We start from the raw sequence: 17,108 nt of genomic DNA, 5'->3' as shown, positions 1-17,108 counted from the left end.
ACCTGCCACCAGATATCCCAATATGTTACTTTATAGCGTGCAATACGCCATGGTAGATACGGAGTGTGCAATGAATATCAACTAGATCCGATCCGATGCTAGCTATTGCTGCTGCTGCTGCTGCTGTTAGCTAGAGGCAGTCGTTTCTATAGGTGCAAAGTTATGTAGTCACATGGACGGTATCACGACTGCGTCAGTCTTTATCGAACTTCTGAACGGATAGTGTTCCTGCTCATGAAGCCGGGATTAACGTCGATATAAACTTGTTACCCAAGTCATCCACACGCGATCAAAATAAAGGATTGACGCCTACGTCCCCACTGCAGCATCCCATAGTCAATAGCAAAGATAGATTTAAGATGAATAGAACAAATTTGAAAAATTCATAAAGTGTTCCTCGGGGAGTTAGAACGAATAAAAATGCGAAAATTACGACATCTGTGATAATCACCGCGGTAAAGTGAAACACCCTTCGGGGGAGTATATTTTAAGTCGACAAGTGAGTTAAGTGAAAAGTTAATCAATCCATGAATGGTATACGACGCAACAAGCGAATATAACAATGTATGTTAATATAGTGATTGGCTTGTTGGGGCTACTCGTGGCCTCAACGGCGACCCCCGAGAAGCAACAGTGTAACAGGATGCTAGATCGGTGTACCCTTGAACATCCCGGCTTGGAAAGTAAACAATCGTTAAAGAACGATCCAACCAATGTGACCGAGATCAAGTGGAATTCGGTGATAATGGGAAGTAATAAAACTGTGCCAAGTGGGAATTTAAGTGATGTTGATGATTTTATGATGAAAGGAATGCAGAACAAATTTCAAGCGCAGCTTCCGGGGGTAATATTCATGGAAAATGAGGATACCTTAAAAGTTAGCACCGGCGAAGCAGGTAACTAATACGAGGTTGTTTGTCAAATATTTCAAAGAGTCGAGAATCATGTAGACCTTACTGCGTTCGTGAATGCAAAATCATTATCAAATGCGATTTTTTTTCTAAATTCAAATTGAATTACATTTCATTTTAGTCTAGGTGCTCCAGTTAGTACAGTAACTTACCAACCTTTTTCTTTCTCTAATTGTTTTATATTTAGCGTGTTCGTTTATGCCAGTTTAATCTGGAATAAAATGGTATAATTTCTAACAACGCGTTGCAACGTTTTGAAATTACCGTTAGCTTTACAGTTCATCCTGCTTGATACGAACTGTTGTTTTAAAGCTCACAAAAATTGTACAAACAGTTTTTTTTTTTGTATTTATCATGTACACATATCACGATTAATATTTCAAGAGGTCCTGTTTGCATTTATCTATTAATTTCACGATTCATTCGATATTATAATTGAGTAACTATAGTTTTGCAAACATGCTTCATGCTATTTGTGCCAAATGGTTTAAATTAAAAAAAAATCTTCTTTTTATTCTTTGATTATTATGTCCCAACTATAACTTTACGCTTGATTACTGAGATTATTAGAGGCAAAGGGGTGCAAGTGATTTGGATTGATTTTCTTCGTCGACTTTGTCTTTCGTTAATAACTCAGCGGCAAACATAATCCTTCATGAGGTTGCTATCCTGCATGAAAGATGATAACCTCCTTTATCAAACTATGTAGCAGAAATAGTGTGAAGTTGGTTGGTACAGCCGTAATTATCAAAAGAGAAAGTCGATGAAGAGAATCGATCAAAATCACTTGTACCCCTTTGCCTGTAATCCCCTCAACTTAGTGTCCTTTGAGCACTTCCACTGTTGTTAATGGATATTGTGTGGCAAGCACAATCATTCCCAAGGAAGTCGAGAAGTTTTCCAACCCGAAAATTCTTTGACTGGACCGGAATGAGAACTCAGCCATCGCCAGCATGATCTTAATTTTAGCTGTGCTCCTTTATCCACAAATCTAAATGAGGCTTAAAAAAATGTAATATAATACAAATCTACCACATATAATAACAATCACAGCAGTGGAAGCTTTTGCAACGATATAAAAAATGGTTCAGAGAATCGATCAATGAGACGTATTGAAATGTTTAATTCAAAAATAGCGCATTTGTCCAACTAGCTCAGTAAATCATACAACAGGGCGATTCAAATATGAAACCCACAATTTAGGGAGAGGGGCGATCTTAGAATTCAGGACAGCACGTGTAATAGTTATTGGAAAAAGCGTGACGCAGGTCAAAGGGATAAAATTGATATATAATATATGTGGACTTCATTATTGAATCGCCCTTTATTTATAATTGGTAGCTGAATGTTTTACACTACGCGTTGCTATGTGTGAGTTTCTTGATTATGCAATATCTTGAAATATTTCCCATGTCTCAAATTAGTATCTTGAATAAAGTGTTGACCATGACCTTCCAGGTGCTAGACATATAAGTTCAAAATGTTTTCACTATGTGGCCCAAGTAATAATAAGGTCTCCCTTTAGCTCTATTTTGAGAATTATCTACGAAGATTATGATTTTAGTTTGAATATTTCCGGAAGAGGAACAACATGAAGTGATTAGAAATCGATATTCGACACCGTTTTTGAATGAGGTAACAGTTGTTGAAAAATTTGAGACCTGGTTCCTGAGAGTTACTGGATTCCTTGGGTCATTAACTTAAAGTTCCATGCTTAATCTAAACGTGGAGGCCTTTTTTAGATTCTTTCGGCCCATTTAGTTGGAAAAGTTTTTTTTTTTGTGATGATAAACTAAAGTGCTTTTTTAAACTAAAACTCAAACATAAATTCGGCGAAACTTTCACCACTCTTACGCAAACCAACACCATCAGAAAAGTGGTGGTAGTTTACGTGGGAACACTGAGAGTTTCATCGAAGTGACGTTTTGACGCTATGAAAAATCATCCTTGATTTAATGTTATAAAGCATTTCACAAGACGTTTGTGCTCAGCTAACTTTTCAATTTATTATTATTAATTAGAAATATCTTTTGGCTACCACTCTAACTAAGAATTACGTTGAATCTTGAAAAATATTTTTGTTATTTACATTGTTATTTAGAAAATAATAAATGTTTAGAACCGAGACTAGAAATAGGATCGTGTTCTTTGTGCAGTTAGATTTTTGCTTTCATTGTGCTTTCTTTTAATCGACGGAAAACAAACCAAGGAAAAAAAGATCTGCCTGCATAAACCCATGAAATCCCGGGATTACCGTGTTGGTCATCTTGTATCAACAAGATGCACTGCATGTGAGTAAAGTGCGCACAATAATTCAGTGAATTAAAACTAATTGTCGATCGTTGAAATTCAACGAAGCATAAACAGTGCAAAGAAAGAGGGCAATACTTGCAATTTCTCGATCTTTCACTGTTGTTGCTGGTACGAAAATCCCCTGTTCCATCAACAGGAACAACCAATTATGATCCGGTGACCCATAATTAATTTTAGTGGAGTGTTGTACTCCTTAATCATTTGAAAGCACAAACCAAGTTCAATTCATATATTTAAAGGAAAAAATGTTCGTTTATTCTTTTGGTTTGCCAAATCCGAACTTCCGTGCCTTCCGCTTAACCCCTTCCATTAAATTTTGCACAGTGGTCTCATCGCCCTTATTCGCCGCCGAACGCCAGTTAGATTTAAGCTGCTGCTCGTTTTCCATGGATTGATTAGTTTTTTTGAGATTCCGTTTGACCAAGGCCCAATACCGTTCGATAGGGCGGAGTTATGGGCTGTTGGGAGGGTTGTGGTCGTTGGGTACCACAACCACGTTGTTCGCATCCTACCACTCGATTGCCTTTTTCCCAAAGCGCCAACTCGCCAAGTCCGGCCAGAACAGCACAAGTCTATTATGTTGCGCACTCCTGGGCGTAGATCCCTTGATGGATGGTTCCCGCATTAAAGAAAATGCCGCATTTTAGACCTGCCAGCCGAGATATTTTTTTTCGGGAACTTCGATAGTTTGATAGTTTTGAAATTTTCAGCCACCTTCCCTTTTCCTGATGCGGTATAAAACTCCTGTCCCGGAAGCTGCTTGAAATCCGCCTTCACATAAGGTTCGTCGTCCATGACGACACAGTCGAACTTTATGAGCAGATTCGTATACAGCTTTTGGGACCGCTGCTTTGCCGACGTGTTTTGTTTGTAATCTTGGTTCACCACCTTCTTAAACGTCGACAAACCGGCTCGTTTCTTGGCCCGCTGCATGGTAGTATGGGAGACAATGAGCTTGCCAGTGACGTCCGGGATGGAGAGGTTAGGATTCCGCTTATATTTCACCGCTACCTTATCTGTCGTCGCTGCCACGTCCGGATTACGATTGCCGCCGCTTCCAGGGTTCCTGGCGGTCGACAGACGCTCCCCGAACACTTTTAAAACGTTTGTCACGGTCGATTTGGCCACATCCAGCAATTTTGCCAACTTGGCCAGGGTGTCGACTCAACGAAGAAAACAAAATTCCCTGATTTTCCAGTAATTTGCAAAAAAATACCAGGTGCAGTGCCTACCAAGGGGTAAGTCACTCAGCACATTGTGCCTGAATTATATTCTACACAGCTTGGGCCCATCCATCGGCACATTTTCGGCATACCTTCGGCACAATCTCGGGGCATTAGATTGTTGTAAATAAAATGGGAGCACTGCTGGACAGCTGTCATTGAAGTTATTCAGAACATTACATGCTATTTAACTTATGTTCAGGAACATCTTCTAATTTAATATATTAGAAAACTTCAGACCAGTAGTTCACTTATAGATCTAAATATTAAATGTAGGTTCTAGAGTAGACTCAAGAGGAAGAGCCAGTTAATCAGACCTCATTAGTACCTTTAATTCAAATAATGCTGCAAATCACACAAAACAAACTAAAGAAGTATATTCATCACGCTCTATAGTCGGTCTCTAACAATGCTCCCCACCGGTTCCAACTCTTTCCGGCCGAAAGGCTAGATTTCTGGTCTGCCTTTTAGGGCATTATACAACACTAAAACACAGGACTTTTACCCTATGGATCACAAAACACCGAAAGTTCACACACCCGTCACTTCCCGCGTCATCCTCAATCCGATTAATCCTTGCAATTTCAAACCAAAACATTCAAGGTGTCAGAAATACCGAGTTGCCGGGATGGGTATTTTACAAACAATCGCAGCTTGCTCTATGACCGGCACAATCGGCATACTTGCGGCACACTGACAAAAAAGATGACCGAAGATTGGTGTGCGGAGTGACCTACCCCTTGGTGCCTACCCAGTTTTGGCCACACAACCCCTCAGCTATAACTTTCCTCAGAATATATTAGTGCTTAAAGGACATTTTTTCATTAAATACCACACGGACCTCTTTGATTGTGACTGCAAGTGGATCTGGAGGGTTTTGTGTGTCGGACGCTTGCTTTTTGGCCTTTTCTTGTGTCTAACATGTGCGGAGTATCATTAGAGCGTCTAATGGTTTTGAGATTCCTGGCGTCAAATGGTTTTGAGATGAAATATATTTGTGAGAATATCTTTTTGAGATTTTAGTAGTCACGTTTTTTTTGTAGTTTATATTTTATTTCTTGCATGTAATTATCGTAAATAATAGTTATTCAATAATAGATTGTTCATCCATATATTCGTACTTTGCCGCGAAGCGCTGTGGATTATGAGATGCTCGATGACCCTGGAGGGATTGATTTTGCTTACTGAGCAGAAAATCACAGCACAATAAATCGCCACCATCATTTGTATATTTGATATTGAACATTAACCTCGGAAACTATTTGCATATCAAGCGAAAACGTAGTCCTGTATTTTCGCGAAGCGTTATGGTTCTGAGATGCTCGATGACCCTGGAGGGATCGTTTTTGCTTACTGAGCAGAAAATCATGGGTTTAATCCCAAGCTCTCCGTCATGGTCTTAAAATTCATGATCACTAAACAAAATGAATATGTTCTTTCGAAGGCCGGCTATTGAGAGATTAAATAAACAGCAAATAAACAATACATACTTTTGGTTGCATCGCCAACTTGAGGTGAATCCTAACCGAATACCCTTCCCAACCCTCCAACTCCGTAGCACTTATGAGGGTGTCGCTAAGTCGGTGGCCTCTCGTTAAGTAAGTACTACATCAACATTTCCTTCCATATCCCTAGTTATGGTAAAGATGGGCGTTGCCGGGAATAGTGACAGTCATGCTTCTGTTACTCTTGTTTAGATTGGAACCAACTCCCCAGCATTATTCCTGAGAGTAGTCTAACTGAGAATTTCAGAAGAGACGTGAGTGTCGCTAGCAGTGCTGAGATTTGTTATTGTCATTGACAGACTTTCGCGCGATATTGACAAAATTGTTCGTCACATAGTCACTGACAGACTTGATCCTCAAAAAAACCTTCGTCAAAATCTCATTCATTTTTTCGTCAATGACAAAGATTCACCTGGTAACAAATCGTGTAATCTAGTACATTATGTGTCACATTATTGTTATCCAAGTAGTTCAGGATGTAGATGCTTGTTCATTAAAATGGCTCCATGTAATTGTTTTGCTCAAGTCATTTAATTTCGTTACAAATTTAGGTAATATAAAAATCTACACATGTTCGTCACTGACATCATTGTCATTGACAATTGACATGGTTTGCCTTGACTATGACTGTTAGCTCAAATGAGTGACCAAAGCAGAATTGTCAATATCACCGTGTACTGTCGAGATTTTGCAGCACTGGTCACTAGTATCCAATCTACGGAGTATATCATAACAACGCTAACGCTAAAAAAATTAATAACATTGAGAGAACTTCACAATACAATCACAGACAAGCAGACATAACACATTGAGTATTTTTCACTGTAAAACATCGTCACTAAAACATTTTTGCCATCTGTTGAGTACACTGTGGTGGGTAGTACGCTGAACAGATGGCGGTAGTGTGTAAACTTCAAACGCAAGGGAATTGACTATGCGTGCCACAGGTGGCGGTACTACCCACTACGATACTTTTGAATTTACCGTTAAATGCTTGTTCGATTAACAACTTGCGAGTGTTATGTCTGTTTGTCTGTGATACAACATAAATTTCTTTAAAAAATTAGAAAGTTCTGCTTATATGGGATTTTTCCTACAATTCGACAAGCTTCTCAAAGGTTTGCATCTCTGACAATCATTGAGTATTTCTATTGTTTGCTGAATTAAAAAAAGTTTCAAAACACATGTGAAATACACAGAATTTAAGTGAATTGTTTTGAACTTTTCAGAAGCTCACAAGAATGTTTTGAAGTCCACAGATGTAATTATTTCAAAGACCTTCAATTCATCAAAAACCTGCTTAATGTCCTCTGGGTATTTTGGCACTTCTTCTGGTTGATTAGTTATTATTCTGAAGATCTCAAATTGTTCAATAAATCAAATCGTGCATCTACGATATTCTCATAAAAAGCAGGATGATCAGGAATTATTCCAAAGACCTTAAAGTGATCAAATACCTGCATAATGTTCTCATGATAGTTTGGCAATTCTTCTGGTTGATTCGTAATTATCCTGCAGTTTTCTAATTGTTCAATAGATAACATCATGCTTCAAAGATATTTTATTCTATACCGATTATCTTGATTGTTCATGCATTATTCTAAAGACCTGATATTGATCAAATACCAGCATAATGTTTTCTAGTATTTTGGCACTTCTTCTGATTCATTAGTAATTATGCTGGAGATCTCCAATTGTTCTGTAGATCAAATAATGTTACTAAGATATTCTTGCAAAAATGACTTAGGATAAGGCTGTGAAGTTTTAACGTCTTCAGAAGAGTTGTTTTTTTTTCTAGATAAACAACTTTGCCAAAGTCGTCAAGCCTACAAAACACAAGTTCAATGCATTAAAAAAATTATAGAAAAAAAAACATGTTCCACTAAAATGAAGAAATCTTAAAAAACACCAGAATATACCTCTCTCAAATTTTGATATTTTGATTATGGAGTATTGCTTAATTCTTGCTGAACATGTCAGGTTGCGATTTTTTGCGCTTTGAAAGATATTAAAGTTCAAAAATTGTTGTTTTTTTCGTTTTTTCAACAATATCTTTGAAATTTGAAGCTCAAACCAGTATGTTTCTTCACAACAGTTAACAACTGATGAAGAGTGGTCCAGTAGAATTTCAAATTAAATAAAGCGTTCCATACATTTTTTAGATTGCAAAAAAGACAGAAATCTCGTGTTGCCAAAAACGGGAAGGATCCGCATTCTACCCTAGGGGCATACATTCATCCAAATCTCTTCTGGATCTTGAATTTGGATCTGCGACAGGTGCAAAGTCTTCACAATTTGTGTATGCAAATTTTGCTCAAAACTTTACAGGCTCTTATTAGATTGTTCTCAAGCCTTTTCTTTAGATTAATTTCCTTTCACAGAGATCTTTCCAGAATTCTTCTAAAATAAATTTGAAATTCTCTTTCTGGAAATCCTTTAATTTTTTTTATAATAGTACAGAAATCCTCGTTAGAACACACCAAAAAATTCTTTCTTCGAATTTTAAACTCTTTCTAAGAATTCACTGGAGCTTAATTTTTTTATATTTGCATGAAATTCTCCGTAAAATTCACCTCAGACCAACAATTGAAAAGGGCCTATTAGCTTTTTTGAGTAAAACTTGTAATCTCCCTTCCCTGCCAACACCATCTGGCAGGCAAAATTCTCCCACCGAGAATTGTCTTCAAATTTTGCTCAGAATTATCTTGGAGTTCTTCTCTAAATTCTTCTGAAAAATGCATAGAATTCTCATTAACATTCTATAGAAATTCCTTTCGAAATGCGCTTGGAGTTATACGCGGACTATCCTAATATATACTTTGTACAACACACATGAGTTTTCCATTGCCATTTTGTTGCTGGGTTACCAATCGATCTGAAACCAACGAGTATTCCTCAAAAAACTTCTTTTATCTAAACAAGCTAAACTTTGATCACAGTAAACACCTAAAACATGCGGATAATAAAAAAAAAAATGTAAATGGAAACCGCGTAAACTGTGACCATACTTTGTGGGATTTGACTTAATTGATTACAACATGGAATATATCGAGATCCTGACCAGATAGAAAGTTACTGTCTCCGAGAAAGTTATTCAGGAGATCATAGCCTTGTCGCTGGCGGACAGTAGTTCAGAATTTTCTCATTACGTAGCGCTAGTATACATGTGAAAATCTCACATATGATATATCTCGAGATCCTGACCAGATAGAAAGTTACTTTCTTTCACAAATTTTTTCAGGAGGGCAAAGCCTATTGCTTGGTGCTCAAAAGTTCAGAATTTGCTCACTACGCGACGCTAGTATACATGTGAAATTATCATATAAAATATCTCGAGTTCCCAAGATAGATAGAAAGGTACTGTCTTCGGCATAGTTGTTCAGGATGTCAAGGCTTTTTTGCAGGTGGACAGTAGTTCAGAGTTTTCTCACTTTGCGGCGCTACTATACATGTGAAACTCTTCCATATCAAATATTTCTAGATCCTGACCAGATAGAAAGTAAATGTACTGGGCAAAGTTTATCAGGAAGTCAAGATCTTTTGGTTGGGTGACAATAGTTCAGAATTTTTTCACTATGCGGCGCTAGTATATACGTGCTTTTCTCGCATATTCAATAGCTCGAGATCTTGATCAGCTATAAAGTTGATGTCTTCGGCAAAGTTGTTTAGGGGGTCAAGACTTTTTGACTGGTAAACAGTATTTAAGAATTTGCTCACCACGTGGTGTTAGTATACATGTACACTTCTAACATATGCTATATCTCGAGATCCTGATCAGATAGAAAGTTACTGTCTGCGACAAAGTTGTTCAGGAGGTCAAGGTCTTTTGGCTGGTGGACAGTAGTTCAGAATTTTCTCACTTCATGGTGCTAGTGTACATGTGAAATTCTCGCATATAAAATTTTCTTACTGCGTAGCGCTAGTGAAATGTGAAATTCTCGCCTGCTATATATCTCGAGATCCTGACCAGATAGAAAGTTACTGTCTTGAACAAAGTTGTTCAGGATGTTAAAACCTATTGGTGCCCAATGTTTCAGAATTTTCTAACTGCGCTGCGCTAGTATACACGTGCAATCCTCATATATGCTACAGCTCGAGATCCCGAACAGCTAGAAAAATACTGTCTTCGGCATAGTTTTTTTTTTGGAGATCAAACCTTTTTTGCTGGTGAACAGTAAATAGTTCAGAATATTTTCGGAATGCGGCGCTAGTGTGCATGTAAAATATTTGTATATGCTATAGCTTAAGGTCAGGAAGTAACTGTCATCGTCAAAGTTGTTCATGCGGCAAAGTTCTTCCGGATGGTGAACATGCAAATGTGTTTTGTTCAAAGCTCTCTCATTTTATTTACGTCCAATTTTTGATCTCCTTAGGTTATTTGAATGGTATGAAAGGTATTGCATAAGGGTTCTACTGCTACGATTCATTTCAAATTATTTGTTCCAGTCAATTCTGAGAAAATCAATCATGACTCTTCAGAGTAAATTTTGAAAAATAGTGCAACTTTGGGTGATCCTTTGGTATACAAAATTTGAAAATGATATTGAGCAATTTGTTTCTTCGTATTCCCATTCAAAATCTTTGAAATGTTCTAAAAAGAACGAAAATTTTACGTTTTTAGGAGGTGTCCTTAAACTTATGATACGGGAGAACGGTTTTATATATTTCTCCATTCAACTGAGCAAAAGTGCCTCACTCTCTGAGTTAGTCTCGTTGTCCATGCACACGTTAATACAGGGATTTTTTTTTATTGTTCTAGACTCCTCGATAAGACATTTTAAAATTAGCCTAAAATGAAAGGGAGACTCTAAACATTCATTTGGTGGAAGTTTCAGCGATATTGATCTTTTAAGATAATGTTTTCCATCTGAGATACGTGTTACCCCTAATTTATCAGAGGTATAAAAGTGGAACGACTCACCCCAATTTATGTATCCACAAATATGGAAAGAAATCCAGAATATATTTGTCTTATCCCTTTAAGGCTGTTGTAAATTGTATTTTTACTTTGTGATATTTGATATGCGAGAATTGCCCGCTAAGTTTTGAGAAATATCTGAAATACTGTTCATCAGCAAAAAGATCTTTTTTCTCCTTCGCAGCTTTGCCAAATATGTACATTGTATTTCTAGCTGTTCAGGATCTCGAGATATTATATATGCGAAGATTTCACGTATATCCTAGCGCCGCGTGGTGAGAAAATTATGTACTGTCGACCATCGAAAAAGTTTTGATCTCCTGAATAACTTTGCCGATGACAGTTTAGCTGGTCTCGAAATATATCTAATGCGAGAATTGCACGTGTATACAGGCGCAATGATGTGAAAAAAAAAATGAATTTCTGTCCACCAGCCAGAAGGCCTTGGCTCCCTGAACAACTTTTCCGAAGACAGTAACATTCTATTTGGTCAGGATCTCGTGATATTTAATATGTGAACATTTCACGTGTATACTGTGGTGAGTAGTATTATATTTATATTTTACCAATTTTTTAAATGGTTGAAATACAGATCATTTGAACAAAAACAAAAGAGGATTAGAACCACCAACGTTGAGGTTATCAGGCTTGTGTCTTTACCACTGGTCTATCAGCGCTCACGACATATACTAGAGCCGCTTAGGAAATTCTCAACTATTGTACACCAAGCAATAGGCTTTGCCCTTCTGAACAACTTTGTCCAAGACAGTAACTTTCTATCTGGTCAGGATCTCGAAACAACCAACATGCGAGAATTTCACGTGTATTCTAGCGCTACGTAGTGTGAAAATTTTGAACTGCTGTCCACTAGCGAAATCTATCTGATCAGAGATATTTTACATGCGAGAATTTCGCGTGTATACTAACGCCACGTAGTGTGAAAATTCTGAACTATTGTGCCCCAAGCAATAGGTATTGACCTCATGAACAACTTTTTCAAAGACAGTTATTTTCTACCTGTTCAGAATCGCGAGCTATAGCATACGCGAGAATTGTACTCTTTTACTAGCGACAGGTGGTGAGAAAATTTTGGGCTACTGTCCACTAGCCAAAAAGTCTTGACCCCCTGAACAAGTTTGCCGAAAACAGTAGCTTTCTATCTACTCATGATCTCGAGCTATTGTATATACGAGAATTGCATGAGTATACTAGCAACGAGTAGTGAGAAAATTCTGAACAACTGTCCACCAACGAAAAGATCTTGACTTCCTGAACAACTTTGCCAAAGACATTTACTCTCTATCTGGTCAAGATCTAGTAATGTATCACATGCGAGAACTTAACATGCATACGAGCACTACCTAGTGCAAAGATTCTGAACTACTGTTCACCAGCAAAAAGGCTATGATCTCCTGAACAGCTTTGCCTAAGACAATAACTTTCTATCTGGTCAGGATCTCGAGATATTTTATATGAGAATTTCACATGTATACTAGCGCCGCGTATTGAGAAAAACTACTGTGCACCAAAAAATAGGCTTTGATCTCATCAACAACTTTGTCGACGCCAGTAACTTTCTATCTAGTCATGATTTCGAGATATATCACATGCGATAATTTCACATGTATTCTAGCGCTACGTAGTGGGAAAATTCTGAACTACTCTCCACCAGCAAAAAGGTTATGATCTCTAGAACAACTTTGCCGAAAACAGTAACTTTCTCGATATTTTCCATGTTATAACCAATTAAGTCAAATCCCACGTATTACGGACACCATTCACACTTTCTCTATTATCCGTATTTTTTTAGGGTAACTGTAATAAAAGTGTAGCTGGTTTAGTTAAAAACAAGTTTTTTAAGGAATACCCGTTGGTTTCATATCGATTGGTGGCTCGGTTGCAAAATGGCAATGGAAAACTCACACTGTTGTACAAAGTACAACGCGCGAGTACTCGTGTTGCAAAAGTTGGCGCGAGTAACGGAGGGTTAAATCTGATCAAATTTGTTTTGGAAAACAATCTAAAATTCTCCTAATAGTTCTTCAAAGTGACTGTAACTATCCTGAAGATCTAGACCAGACCAAGGGTCTTGAAATCTTATTGTTTTCGAAAAGAGGACGAGATATATTTTTCCAGATTTGTCACCTAAATTCGTGGGATTTTCCCGGTGATTTCATCTTTCTCCGGTTTTTCCGGTGTGTTTCACATATGAAACACTTATTTTTAATCCCATTATATTTGCTTTGCCTTGAGCACATTTTGAGACCCAGCTCCGTAAGAAAATTATACCAGATAATATGCTTAACAAAAAGCTAATTTGCGGGCGGACTCCTCCGGTGGAAAATAGTAAAAATAACGCTTTCATCTCCAAAATGTGTTAAGTTAATTCTATCAAAATTTCCTCACTAAAGGAGTTCAAATTTTAAGAGGCTAATCAGGACCCAATTTGGAACCGTTTGAGCGCTGTGGAGCGAAAATTTCAAATTTTGCATCAGTCTAGTGGGTCATCATGATCATTTTTCCAGAACAATGTTTGTTTGGTTCCATTTGGGGTCCCAAACAACTTGCTTGCTTCTAACCCGGTTTTCCGCATTGCGTTTGTAATATGTAATATTTTGAATTTTCATTCCTAGGGACCACACTAATCACGTTAAAGTATAGTTCATGAAGTGCCCAACAACTATTTGCCAAAAGATGTACGGTTCTAGAATGTCTCAGGTGTGTCAGCTGCCTTCCTGGCGTCGGTAGCATTGGTGCTCAGCACGGAAAACAAGATCGACGGAAAACAAATCCAAGAAAAAAAAATTGCTCAATCTCAAAAACGTAGATGTAGGAGGAGGGGAGTATCGTGTCTTTCCGGATATTTCTAAACTTTCTTTTGGCTTCTCTGAAGTAAACAATAACTCATTGATCTTGTTCACTAAAGCCAATCACAAGACTGTCTTTTATTTTTTTACTTCTCTGTTTCTCTACCAATACAATTGTTCTCTTCCCGATTTTGTCTCCCTCTCTATTACTCCTTTGTCGACTTCTCAGTCTCTCTACTTCTCTCCCTAGTATTATTCAGTTATTTAAAAACCCTTTCAATCCCGTTAACATTTTTTCTCACTACCTCTTTTCTTTCTTGCTCACCAGCTTAGAGTAGGTGTCGTTCTCCTGTAGGTCATTCCTGCCTATTACAGTTTCGGAGTCCCACAGACTGGGAAACGTGCCCCGGTATCGCCAACCCACCAGCTGTTTTCGTGTGTTGTGTACGTGTATGTAATTCTCTAACACTGCTTTCCAGCTTGTCTTTTCTGCCTTCGCGGCAGCCAGAGCCTTGATCACGTTGGACCGTTCAACAGCACCGTTCGATTGAGCACTGAGTGGAATTGCCTTATGTACTCGCACTCCTTTTGCCTCCCAATAATCTATGAATTCTGTACTCTAAAACGGTGGGCCGTTGTCACTTTGGAGTACTAAGGGAAGTCCCAAAACTGTAAAAATCTTACACAGAACCACATTTGTATGAATGGCATCCGTGTGTTTCATCTCTACAACGTGTAGGTATCGTGAATATGTATTAACGCACATCAGTAGATGACCTGAACCACAATCTTGGATGAATAAGAAATCGATTTGGAGGATCTCCCAAGGCCCGTTTGGAAGTAAGCGGCTACTTAGTGGCACCGGCGAGTTTTATCTCGAAATCAATAGACATGTTTCACATCTCATCACGTAATTGTCAGCCTCTTTCGCCATGTTGGGCCATCAGAAGAACTCGCGAAGGATTCGTTTAGTCACTCCACATCCTAGATGTCCCTGGTGAGCTGCTTTCAACGCCCGCCCTCTTAGACTCGTTGGTAAAACAATATGATGATCTTTGAAAACCAGAGGATCCATACTTCTCAGATACTTAGATTGAGATTCGTAGCGCCGGAGTCTTCGAGGCCAAATTCCCGACTCGATTCCCATTCTCACGTCACAAAGTTCGTCGTCGGTATATTACACCTGTTTGTGTTTTTTTTTTTTTGCACTCGCACTACTTCGGCTTGATTTTTACAGAGTAGTTAGAGTGAGTTTGAGGCAATGATTTTTTTTCCTCTGTTCGGCACCTAACACTACTGCGACCAGTAATTTGATCTATTGTAGTATATCCCGTGTCCTTAGTTTAGTGCATGTCGTTTTACTCCATCACTATTAAGAAATGATGAAGTATTCGGTTTTGATACAGTTGTCATTCTTGCCTTCGTCGCACGGAATCGATTCTAACTGAAAGGTTCCGCTATTTATACCCTTCGGAGTGTTGAAACACCCTCCAAAGGCGCGCCCCTTTGTCAGTCAAAATTGGATTCCTTAGCAACAAAATTAAGGTATGACACCGATAATGACCATGTATCAGAACCCTAGTCTTAACCACTTCAAACTAGGGAACAACGATTAGAAGATTAGGAATCACATAGATGAAGACAACTAACTCATTTTTTTCCTTGTTTCAAGATCATCCTCGGTAAACAAAGCCAAGTCTTGCCACTATCAACAAGGCATAAAAAGTAACAAGGACTAAGATGTTTTCTTTTGATTACTGAAAAATCCTGTTCCCTTAGTTTGAAGTAGTCACGACTAGTAATCGGTGGTAGATCTTACATCCCGTAACGTACCACGAAAAGGTGATCTACCCACGTTACGGGGCAATGATACTCATACGTACTACTTCGGCTTGATTTTTACAGAGTAGTTAGAGTGAGGTTGAGGCAATGATACTCATACATACGTGGATAGTGCTGGTGACATAAAAAAACGTTGGATTGTTGAACCAAGCGCACCGCTCTCACTTTGTGGTGGGAAAACGTAACGGTGTTCAACCAGTTATTAATTTAGGGGAATTACCGGTATACCCTCTCAGGGGAATTACATCTTATATGATACACCCTCTCGGGGGAATTTTGTCTACCCTCTCAGGGGAATTTTATCTACCCTCTCAGGGGAATAGTATTTACCCTCTCGAGGGAATTAATTTACACTCTCAGGGGACTAACACAAGGGCGTAGCCAGGTTTCGAGCTAGGGAGGGGCGAAAAAAAAATTTACTATGGAAAATTTGGTCGAATTCCATTTTACCGAAAGCCTTTGTATTGTTGAGTTTAGGGGGGGCAGCCCAAGTAACAATTTTGGTTTTATGGTCGTTCTGTAGACCGTGATTAAGACTTGTAGAATGCTATAAAACCTCTTTAAACTTGAAATGTTACTTGGGAGTTGTCCTCCCCTGCCCCCCTCTGGCTACATCTATGGACTAACACCTCATGCTCATAACGAGGATAAATCTGGTTCATTCACACTTACCGAGCTACGCCATTGTCGTGTCTTTCCGGATATTTCAAAACTTTCTTTTGGCATCTCTGAAGTAAAGAATAACTCATTGATCTTGCTCCACTAAAGCCAATCACAAGACTGTCTTTTATTTTTTTTTATTTCTCTGTTTCTCTCCTGATACAATTGTTCTCTTTCCGCTTTTGTCTCCCCCTCTATTACTCCTTTGTCGACTTCTCAGTCTCTCTACTTCTCTCCCTCGTATTATTCAGCTATTTAAAAACCCTTTCAATTCCGTTAACATTTTTTCTCACTACATACCTCTCATCTTTCTTTACGAGCTTGTCAAATTCAATACAGTTTTTCTTATTATCCTTCTTGATCCGTACAGGGGGTTCTAACTTTATTCTTATCCCCTCATTCATATCAATGAAAATAAAGTTCCAAACTGAAATAATTTCGGTGTTTCTCTTTGTGTCGAGTTGGAATGTTCAGATGTGTTATTCAAAAATGCTCAATCTAATATGCGTAAGAGGATGGCTATTGTATCGCCTCCCCTTCACTTATATCAAAGTCTTGCTACAGACTGAAATAACTTCGGATTTTCTCATCTTCTCGAGTTATAACGTTCGGATGGGTTATTGAAAAACATTGCGTAATTATGTAGTTTAGAGGGGAAAAGCATTTCCTTCAATTGCTATATCTCGATTACTTTTTCGAAGGGACGTATCAGCTTTTGTAAACAATGCATTTGATCGTCGATTTGGCGTAACTGGTAGCTCGTCTACGCCTACTAACACCACTATCAGGTAGGGTAAAGTTTCTTCTATCTGATGGTAGTGTTAGTATGCGTGGGTGAGCTACCAGTTACGCCAAATTGACGATCAAATGCATTGTTTACAAAAGCTGATACGTCCCTTCGAAAAAGTAAACGAGATATTCACCTTATG

The 17,108-nt window shown here is 38.3% G+C and overlaps 1 protein-coding gene across 1 annotated transcript in view; it reads left to right on the top strand.

The window, feature by feature from the left end:
• Positions 1-211: 211 nt before the first annotated feature.
• Positions 212-17,108, top strand: part of LOC135706985 (O-acyltransferase like protein-like) — a 49,473-nt gene continuing 32,576 nt past the window's right edge. Inside the window, exon 1 of the mRNA XM_065228691.1 lies at positions 212-896. Within this exon, the coding sequence (XP_065084763.1) occupies positions 563-896 (334 nt within the window). The 5' untranslated portion in view covers positions 212-562. The remainder of the gene's footprint in view (positions 897-17,108) is intronic.

This window comes from Ochlerotatus camptorhynchus, unplaced genomic scaffold (genome assembly GCF_037179485.1).
Source record: "Ochlerotatus camptorhynchus isolate MF236.1 unplaced genomic scaffold, CSIRO-AGI_Acam_v1.1 ptg000300l, whole genome shotgun sequence".
Classification (NCBI taxonomy): Eukaryota; Metazoa; Arthropoda; class Insecta; order Diptera; family Culicidae; genus Ochlerotatus; species Ochlerotatus camptorhynchus.
The sequence above is the reverse complement of the archived record's forward strand: the minus strand, read 5'-3'. Positions and strand labels throughout refer to the sequence as shown.